We start from the raw sequence: 11,298 nt of genomic DNA, 5'->3' as shown, positions 1-11,298 counted from the left end.
AAAAAAACTGAAAGAGAAATTTAAAAGAGAAACATTCACTATTTCCCTCTTTTATGTTTCTAATTCTCAATAGGATCCACAATCCTATTGACTGTTTTCATGCCCCAACAGCTAATAGCTAATAGCTAACATTCTGGCAAGTTGAAAAAAATTAAATAGAAAATCTGAGCATTTCTAATAAGAAGGACTCTTTGTTGTTTTATCATGTTGTGAAATAGTGTTGCTATTCACAAAAAGGTAAACATAAAAGCTTTTCTCACAGCAAATTTTTTGAACAAAATAGTTTTACCATATGGACACGGATCTGCTTGGTCTTTGCACCATAGACAAGTGGATTGAGAAATGGAGGGACCAGCAGATAAGTGCTAGAAAAGAGGATGTGAATATAAGGAGGGATGTGGGAACCAAATCTATGTGCAAAGAAGGAGAAGAAACCAAGGGAGTAGAACTGGAGGAAGACACAGATGTGAGCGACACAAGTGTTGAATGCTTTCAACCTAGCCTCCTTCTGAGGCAAACGAAAAACTGTGATGAATATTTGTATGTAGGACAACGTGATTAACACAATGTCAAGCCCCGCAACAGTGAAGGCCACAAACAAACCGCAGATTTTGTTAACCCTGATATTTTCTGCAGCCAGTTTCACGACAGCCATATGTTCACAGTAGGAATGAGAGATGACTGTTGTATGGTAAAATTGTAATCGAATCTTTATCAGTATTAGGCATGGTGTTACAAGAATGGCAGCCCTGAGTGTTACCATAGCTGCTATTTGAGTGACTAACTTGTGAGAGAAGATGGCAGCATGTCTGAGTGGATAACAGATGGCTACATAGCGGTCCAGGGCCATGGCTAGGAGGATGCCTGATTCTGTGCACTGAAATGTGTGGATGAGCCACATTTGAAGCAAGCAAGAATCAAAATATATCTCTGTTACATGAAACCAGAAGATTCCAAGCATCTTGGGCACAATGCTTGTGCTGAGAGCAATATCTGTGACTCCTAACATGCCTAGGAAAATATACATGGGCTGATGGAGGCTGCGTTCTGACATGATGATAATCAAAAGCAAGAAATTTCCAATCATAGCGATTAGATACATGGCACAAAATGGAACCCCAATCCAGCACTGCACAGACTCTAGGCCTGGGACTCCTATAAGGGTCAGCACAGAAGGCATGAAGATTGTAACGTTGGAAATGGACATAATCCTTGAGTCTCCTGATGCAAACCCGAGTTTCTAATTCAATTCTACTTTCTTTCCATCTTTCTGTTTTTGCCCAAAGTCATCATATTGAGTCTTTCTGATTTATGCAGAAATCTTGGATAATATCATCAGTCTCATTTACATGTAAAGGTAAAACAAAGGTCAACAGAGAGACATCACTGTTTTAGGAAAGACATCCACAGACACAGTACCATAGTTCTTGTACCACAAAAAAAAAATTTATGTGCAGAGCTAGGCAATGCTTTAAAACATGAAAAATAACTGAACTGGGAAACAAACTGCTGTATTGACTATTATTTCATTCCAGACCTGTGGGCAAAGAAAATAGACTTGTTTATATTGTGTGAAAGTTACATTTGAATCAGAATTTAACGAATCTCTCCACATTACATAGTTCAGTTAACAGCTTTACTAGTCTCTTTTTCTCTATTGGCTGCTTGCTAAGTCACTTCAGCAGTGTCTGAATTTATGAGACCGCAAGGACTGTGCCTACCAGGATCCTCTATCCACGGGATTCTCCAGGCAAGTATGCTGGAGTGGTTTGCTATAACCTCCTCCAGGGGATCTTCCTGACTCAGGGATAGAACCTGTATCTCTTAAGTCCCCTGCATTGGCAGGCGGGTTAGCACCTCTTTTTCTTAGTTGTCTCTAAATCAGGCATGGTTGGCTTGGACCAGTAAATACACAATCTCTGCTCAGTGTATTAGAATGACAAATTCCCTATTAAAAATGATTGAGGTAGAAACTCTTGTCATTCAAAGCATATGTTTATCTACCAATCAATGCAATCTGTCTTTATGTAAGTTTGGTAGTCCTTTATGAGAATGTGAAGGAAGAGTTGAAGGAAAGGTCATTCAAATCCATGTGCACTTAGCAAATTTGAGCAAAAGTTGTTACATTTTACATTTCTAATAAAACTGTACTATTTTTGCCTATATTTCTAAAAGCTGAGTTACATAAAATTTATTGTGTGCTTAAAAATTAAAGATTTCAAATCAAAGATTAAAAAAAATTTATATGTAGTATAACATACCTAGAGGAGAGGGAATTTCTAGGACATAAGGGAAACAGCAGCAGCAATGTATAGCGGCAACAGGACTCATTCTTCATGGCTCAGGGGTGTAAGGACATGGGCAAAAGTGTAACTTGACTGAAATACAGGCTGTTTCATGGGTTTAAAATATCCATAATGGCCATTAATATGAGAATCACCTAACTGAGGCTCATGTATTCTTCATGAAATAGATAATCTGGAATACTTGGGCTTCCCTGGTAGCTCAGTTGGTAAAAAATCAGCCTGCAAAGTAGAAGACCTGGATTCAATCCCTGGGTTGGGAAGAGTCCCTGGAGAAGGGAAAGTCTACCCGCTCCAGAATTCTGGCCTGAGAATTTCATAGACTGTGTAGTTCATGGGTTCGTAAAGAGTCTGACATGACTGAGTGACTTTCACATAGCTTCCATTAGCATGAGAATTGCCTAATTGAGGGTCAGGAATTCTTCATGAAATAGATAGTCTGGAATACTTAATGGTTGTTGTGTAATGGTAGCATGAAAATGGGATTCATGGTCTTGTAAGGGGTCACAACAACCAACCAAATTGTACTTGCAGATGTGAATATTATAAACTATCAATAATACATCACTTAAAGTACATCTCTCTGTTTCAAAAATTTTATATAGCTATGCTTTGACTTCTAATAGGGGGTACAGTTCTCAGAGCTTTATGAGATGATGTTCCTGGTTTATAATCTTCAATTTGTTGTTCAGTCGCTAAGTTATCCCTGACTCTTTACAATGCCATAAACTGGAGCACATCAGGCTTTCCTGTCCTTCACTATCTCCCAGAGCTTGCTCAAACTCATGTCCATCAAGTCAGTGATACCATTCAACCATTTCACCCTCTGTAATCCTCTTCTCCTCCTGCCCTCTGTCTCCCATCATTGAGGTCTTTTCCCATGAGTCAGCTCTTCCCGTTAGGTGGCCAAAGTATTGAAACTTCAGCTTCAGCATCAGTTCTTTCGCTGAATATTCAGGGTTGATTTCCTTTAGGATGGACTGGTTTGATTTCCTTGCAGCCCAAGGGACTCTCAAGAGTCTTCTCCAACATCACAATTAAAAGGTATCAATTCTTTGGCCCTTAGCCTTCTTAATGGTCCAACTCTCACATCCATACATGACTACTGGGGAAAAACCATATCTTTGACTAAATGGACACTTGTTAGCAAAGTTATGTCTCTGCTTTTTAATAAGATGTCTAGGATTGTCATAACCTTTCTTCCAAGTAGGCAGTTGTCATTCAATTTCATGGGTGCAGTCACCATCAGCAGCGATCTTGGAGCCCAAGAAAATAAGACCTGTTACTGCTTCCATTGTTTCCCCATCTATTTGCCATGAAGTGATGGGACCAGATGTCATCATCTTCGTGTTTTGAATGTTGAGTTTTAGGCTAATTTTTTCACTCTCTTCTTTCACCTTCAAGAGGCTCTTTAGGCCCTCTTCACATTCTGCCATTATGGTGGTATCATCTGCATATCTGAGGTTATTGATATTTCTCCCAACAATCTTGATTCTAGCTTGTGTTTCATACAGCTCAATATTTTGCATAATGTGCAATACATATAAGTTAAAGAAACAAGGTGACAATACACAGAGTTGATGTACTCATTTTCCAATTTTGAGCCAGTCCATTGCTTCATATCTGGCTCTAAATGTTGCTTCTTGGCCAGGGTACAGATTTCTCAGGAGGCAGGTAAGGTGGTCTGGTATTCTCATCTCTTGAAGAATATTCCACAGGTTGTTGTGCTCCATACAGTCAAAGGCTTTAGCAGAATCAATGAAGCAGAGTGGATGCTTTTCTGGAATTATCTTGCTTTTTTCTATGATCCAACAGATATTGGCAATTTGATCTCTGGTTCCTCTGCCTTTTCTAAATCCAGCTGGTACATATGAAAGTTTTCACTTAACGTACTGTTCAAGCCTAGCTGAAGGATTTTGAGCGTCACCTCGCTATTATGTGAAATGAGCACAGCTGTTCAATAATTTGAACATTCTTTGGCATTTTCTTTCTTTGCGATTGAAATGAAAATTGACTTTTTCCAGTCTTGTGGCTCTTTTGGACAACTCAAGAAACAAAAATGTTCTCAAGTTTTCCAAAATTGGGAGCATATTGAGTGCAGCACTTTAATAACATCATCTTTTAGGATTTTAAATAGCTCAGCTGGAATTTCATCATCTCTACTAGCTTTGTTTGTAGTAATGCTTCCTAAGGCCCACTTGACTTCACACTGCAGGATTCTAGCTCTAGGTGAATAACCTCACCATTGTGGTTATTTGGGTCATTAAGAACTTTTTTTATATTGTTTTTCTGTGTATTCTTGCCATGTCTTCTTAATCTCTTCTGCTTCTGTTAGGTCATTGCCATTTCTATCCTTTATTGTCCCCATCTTTGCATAAAGTGTTCACTTAGTATCTCTAATTCTCTTGATGATATCTTTACTCTTTCCCATTCTATTGTTTTCCTCTTTCTTTCCATTGTTCACTTAAGAATGCTTTCTTTTCTCTCCTTGCTGTTCTGTGGAATGCTACATTCAGTTAGTTATATCTTTCTTTTTGCCCTCTGCTTTCCATTTCTCTTCTTTTCTCAGCTATTTGTAAGGCCCCCTCAGACAACCATTTTCGCTTCTTGCATTTATTTTTCTTGGGATGGTTTTGGTCAATGCCTCCTGTACAATGTTGTGAACCTCTGTCCATAGTTCTTCAGGCACTCTGTCTATGAGATCTAATCCCTTGAATCTATTTGTCACTTTCACTGTATAATTATAAGGGATTTGATTTGGGTCATACCTGAATGGCAACCCACTCCAGTATTCTTGCCTGGAGAATCCCATGGATGGAGGAGCTTGGTGGGTTACACTCCATGGGTCGCAAAGAGTCAGACATGACTGAGCAACTTCTCTTTCACTTGAATGGCCTAGTGGTTTTCCCTTACTTTCTCTGAACCTAGATCTCCTAGGGGATTTTTTTTTTTTTTTTTTTTTTTACCATCTGAGTCACCAGGGAAGACTTTAAGAGGTGGAGAGTGAAGAGAGGCAGGTTGTACAGTAGTGGTAAAGTATTAGTCGCTCTGTTATATGACTCTTTGTTAACCTATGGACTATAGCTTGTCAGGCATCTCTATCCAAGTAATTTTCCAGGCAAGAACAACTGAAGTGGGTAACCATTCCCTTCCCTACAGGATCTTCCCAACTCAGGGATCAAACCTGGGTCTTCTACATGGCAGGCAGAATTTTCTCCATCTGAGCCACCAGGGAAGCCCAATGTTCAACTGGGCACAAATAAAATTTTCCACTTCTTAGATTACTTTTTTCATTGACACAACTTTATGAGTCCTGATAATACTCTTCTAGGGCAGAGTTTCCTAAAGAGAAGAAAAAGGGTGAAATCACTCAGTCATGTCTGACTCTTTGTGACCACATAGACTGTAGCCTACCAGGTTCCTCTGTCATGGGATTTTCCAGGCAAGAGTAATGGGAGTGGGTTGCATTTCCTTTTCCAAGGGATCTTCCAAACCCAAGGATTGAACCTGAGTCTCCTGCATCACAGGCAGAGCCTTTACCCTCTGATCCACCAGGGAAGCCCCGGGTTTGCTAACCTTGGTGCAGCTGACATGTAGTTCAGATCAATTTTTTGGTTTGGAGTAATTTTCAGCATTGTAGAATATTTAGCAACATTCCTCTTTCCTAAACATTGGATGTCTGGAGAAGGAAATGGCAACCCACTCCAGTGTTCTTGCCTGGAGAATCCCAGGGATGGGGGAGCCTCATGGGCTGCCGTCTATGGGGTCTCACAGAGTCAGACACGACTGAAGCGACTTAGCAACAGCAGCAGCAACAAACATTGGATGTCAGTAGCTCTTTCTTGTTTTGGCAATGAAAAGTATATTCAGGTATCACCAAATATCTCCTGGATGTGAAAGGAATAGCACATCACCTCAGTTGCTAAACATTGTTGTATAGTTTTATACAGCAGGAATAAAAAACAATAACAGTTTTTAATGTATAAGAATTGATAGTTTTATGACAATCCAAATGTGCAGAATAAATTGCTTATAAAAGGGAATCATTTTTCAACAAAAATTAACCAGATAAAAGAGATGGAGAAGGGCACTCCAAGATAGTTTGTACAAAAATCACAGAAGCCTGTGAGATATGGTGAGGCTGTATATCAATAAACATTTATCACATATAAATCAGTTCATAAGCAGAAATGATGGTTAATATAAAGGATTGAATATTGCATGTGAAGTTAGTATTTTAAACCATTTGATTTTTCCTCTTGGGGTTGAAGAATAGGTTTCTGTGGAAGGTAAAAAAATATCATCTGCTGGGAAGTTAATTAATGGCTTGAAAAACGTGGCAGCTAAGCGTAAAGGGATCTAGTCACAAACATACTTGTGACAGTGCATAATTATATCATAAAGTAATGTGATACAGCAAAAGAATAATAAGAATGGAAAATATGCAAAACTCATTGTCTTATGTAGCAGAAATTAGAGGAAATGAGGTTAAAAGTGTGTGGTTTGAGATTTACAGCAATGAATGACAAAAGACAAGCTGAAAGACACTCTGTGTGTTTAGAAAGGGAGTAAAGATATCTTAAACTCTTGAAATTCAAAAGCCTGGGTAAATATACCTTGGTCATCTTATAGCATAAAACCTGAATTATTAGTATTCCTTACAACTCCAATTTTAAATCAACCCAAATCCCAGGATCTAAAAGATTTAAGGAATCCAGGACTCTAATCCCATACTCTCTACAATCTCAGGAATATTTTCTCTTGAAAGTCTCCACTGATCTCATTCATCCACTAATTTCTGTCTCAAGTACTCCAGTGAATACAGAGGACTCTTTTTTTGTTTTCTGAAATAGCATATCATGTTTTAGGAAAGCTCCAGATGACAAATAGCTATTCTTTAAAATGAACGTTAAATTGCCTTTTAATAAAAAAATTTTAGTCTCAAATATATACATACTCCAATGATACACATTAGCCATGGGTCGTGGCTGTCAATTGTCAAGGATCTGAAGCCACTCAACGGAATTTAAATCCTGGATGGTCCTACTTAGCTTTGCCTGCACTGTACTCAATTATGAAATTTTACATTGTCTCATTTTCTTTATTATAATGAAATATCATGGATAGAAACAAATTATGATGTGATTTATTACATGATATAATCCATCTAAATATTTGGAAGGAATCATAAGATGTATTGATCTGTCAATAAATGCCAGCTCTTAATCAATGCACATTTATCTTTTTTTCACTAATATTAAATGAGTGCTTTATGTGAAAGAGATATTAAATTGAGATATTAAATGAGTCCTTTATTTGAAAGAAGCATTTCTACAGAATTACTTGATGGGTATCTTTTTCCCTGCATCTTTTCCAGTCTGAGCATGTGTAATTTCCTAATCTTTTAACAAACAGGCTTTCCATTCATCTATCAACACAGATATTCTCCAAAAATCTTTCTTTTTTCAAACTTGCTTTACAACTTGTCACCAAGTGTAGCGTTAACTGATTCAAAAATGCTGTGAAAAGCATGAGACACATCTGCCTAGTGATTGAACACTCAACTACTATAAGACTGTATTGCTTTTTTTTTTTCATCCTGGAATTACATTGGATCACATGGCATACACATTCTTTTTGAAAACAACCCTCCAGTTTCCCATAATCAGTGCAGAATCTCTATCCCCATTGACTTACCAGGGGTCATCTGTGATAATACACAGAGAAGCCATAAAGGAGAAAATGTTCTGACGCTTCAGATAGTGAAGGGTGAATGTTTTATACTATAGGATGCACCTGGGGACAGGTTTTCACAAATCTCTAGTGTGTGTTAAATTTCACTGGGGACAAGGATGCAAAAGAAAGCACACTATCATTCAGAACATACAAGATTTTTTCTCTGATATTTGGTTTAGCATCTAAAAATAATTCTCAAACTTTGGTTTCATTTTAGGACTGGGAACCAAAATAAGCCTCTTTTAAAAAATTCCTAAGAGAAGACAGTGCTGAAGACCAGACAAAACAAATCAGTGATACTTATTTACAAAAATAATAGGACAATAATGGTAAATAAAAACAGCTTGAGATATTCAGACTAGTCAGCATAGACATACTGACAGAGAAATAAAATAATGTGTTTTTAATCTAATTCTATATTTCTTATTTAAGGTTACTGACTTATTTAGGGTCCTAACAGGTGCTGACTTTGGAACATTCACCTCAGAGCCTCAGTTACAATTTCTGAGCTTCTTCCATGCAAGAGCTGATTACACAAATCTTTCCAGTATCCAAATTATCTCTCTCCAAGTTGTTCCAGTCATATTTAGAATTATTATGAAAGGATTGTATATATTTTCACAAATTGATATCAACTTCCCAAACTGAAACTGTTATTTATGACAGGTATTTATTAGGTTGAAAGAAGACTTTGTGCCTTCCAATAGGATTTTAAGCTTTAATATTATGAAAGGAATTATCTTGGATTCATTGAAGAGTACAAGAGAGAGGCTAACAACCCTGGATCACCTGGCTAACAACCCTGGATTTCCTAATGACTTTGCTTGAAGTCACACTGGTTTTGTCCTGTGTCATTGGGTCAGGCCCCATTCAGTAGACTTGTTCTTTTTGAATTAAGACTCTCTGACCACATCCTCATATTAAACTGCCATAAACTTATCATCCTCCTAGAGAAAGAAATGGTATAGGATCGAGGGCAGTTATACGAAGGAACCCAGCTCAACCAGGGTCAGGGTGTGTGTACATCTTTGTGTCTGGACACTTAGTGATTCATATCAGCAGATTGAAATCAGCCGTAGCTGAGGATTTGTACCAGAAAAAAATAAAACACAAAACCAGTGCACATCATTAAATAAAAAGAAATAAATTTAAATGAAATCTGGGAAATATAAATGTAAAGGGTCTAGACATGCTTATACTTTTTGTGGAATTTTCTGAATAAAGATGGACATCCTTACCATGCAGAGAGAAGGGAACTATGGATAAGTTGGCCAGATATCTGCTTCCTGGTGCAAGAGTAGACTCAGGTACCTCATGCAATAGAATATCATTCAAGTATGAAAGTAAATGAAATTCTTATTTATGCTACAACTCAAATGAATCTTGAGAACATTATTCTAAGTCAAAGAAACCAGACTCAAAGGCCAAATATTGTTTCATTTCATTTACATAAGATGTCCAGAGATGACAAATCACAGACACAGAACGTCAATTAATGTGTGCCATGAAATGGGGTTGGAGAATGGGGAGTGGCTGCTAAGGGGGATGGAATATCTTTATTAAATGTACTGGAATTTGATAGTAGTGATGATTGCACAGGTTTTGGGATATGTCAAAAACCAGAGATTAATACTCTCTAAAGAGTGTGCTATATGGTATGAAAATTATATCTCAATAAATAAAAAAAACTTACTTACCATGGTATACACAGACCATACAAGAAATAAAATATTAGATATATGCTTTTATTTTTATTTTTTTTTATTTTAAAATCTTTAATTCTTACATGCGTTCCTAAACATGACCCCCCCCACCTCCCTCCCCACAACATCTCTCTGGGTCATCCCCATGCACCAGCCCCAAGCACGCTGCACCCTACGTCAGACATGGACTGGCGATTCAATTCTTACATGATAGTATACATGTTAGAATTCCCATTCTCCCAAATCATCCCACCCTCTCCCTCTCCCTCTCCCTCTGAGTCCAAAAGTCCGTTATACACATCTGTGTCTTTTTTCCTGTCTTGCATACAGGGTCATCATTGCCATCTTCCTAAATTCCATATATATGTGTTAGTATAAAATTTAGGATATATCAAATAAATGTGGTGACACGATTTTGTGACCGACAACTCAGCTTAACTCAGGTGTAATTGTTAAATATTCATTCTGCGGAGAAAGTTTATACGGGAATTCTGGCTTTTTATTCAATTTTCTATAAACCTTAAACTCTATAAAAAGTAAAGGAAATTAATTGAAACTAATTTAATAGTGGAAAAAAATTATCATTCCACAAATAGGAAAACATTAAATGATTAAGTTATTTCAGTTTGGAACAACTCTTCCTTCATATGTCTTCATTAGGAAACCATTTAAATTATTCTATTGTGAGAATAAATGTTCATTATGAAAAGTTTGGTAGAATTTTTGTGCGTTTATTTTTTAAATCCTTCATGCAATATACATTTATTCATATTTAAAATTTAATATGTATGTGTAAGTCAGGAGTATACAAATAGATTGCACATGTGACTTATACGGAAAAAGAAGTTACACACAGAAGAAATGAAGAGGTGCTGTGATGCATGCTATGAGCATTATTGGGAGATGTAGAGAAAAAAAATTAGGAAAATGGCTAAATTTCCTAGAGGAAACATTTAACTAAATTCTAAATGTAGGATAGAAGTCAGCTGGGCAAAAAATACATGTTTGCATACAAAATATCAGGAATAAGATACAGATGCATCAAGTACTTTATGTTGAAAATATAACAGTGTTTAAATGAAAACTGCCAGCAAATGAAAGATGAAAAACCTAGTATTTTATTTTTCACAAGATCATATGTAAGACTGAAAAAAAAGAATAGATAGTGACTAATGGGAGAGAAGATAAATTATTTGAGGATACCTTAGAGATAAATACTAAGATCAAATGATTGGTTAGGTGTACAATGTGGAATTGCAGCCAACATCAAAGGTAAATGATGTTTCTGGATTGGTTAACTGAGTGAATAATGGCAGCCATTTCTAAATTGAGATATTTAAAGAACAGTTCTTGATACAAACACATCTTACATTGATGTACAGAATTTGTCGAGTATTGTAAGAAGCTTCCTTATACAATTTACCCAGATTTATATATTTTTTTACATTTTGCTCAATTCTGCTTTACCACTGAACAATTCTATATATATATGGATAGATATATGATAGTTAGATAATTTTTATGAAGTGTTTATGAGGAAGGAAAGTTATGACCAA

At 36.8% G+C, this 11,298-nt stretch overlaps 1 protein-coding gene across 1 annotated transcript; it reads right to left on the bottom strand.

Moving 5' to 3' along the window:
• Positions 1 to 256: 256 nt before the first annotated feature.
• Positions 257 to 1,207, bottom strand: LOC101104933 (olfactory receptor 52A1-like). Its single transcript, XM_004016658.3, has one exon. It carries the CDS (start codon positions 1,205 to 1,207, stop codon positions 257 to 259), a length of 951 nt encoding a protein of 316 aa, XP_004016707.1.
• Between the last annotated feature and the right edge of the window lie 10,091 nt (positions 1,208 to 11,298).

Source organism: Ovis aries, chromosome 15, assembly GCF_016772045.2.
Source record: "Ovis aries strain OAR_USU_Benz2616 breed Rambouillet chromosome 15, ARS-UI_Ramb_v3.0, whole genome shotgun sequence".
Lineage (NCBI taxonomy): Eukaryota > Metazoa > Chordata > Mammalia > Artiodactyla > Bovidae > Ovis > Ovis aries.
Note: the sequence above shows the minus strand (reverse complement) of the source record. Positions and strands in the feature narration are given on the sequence as shown.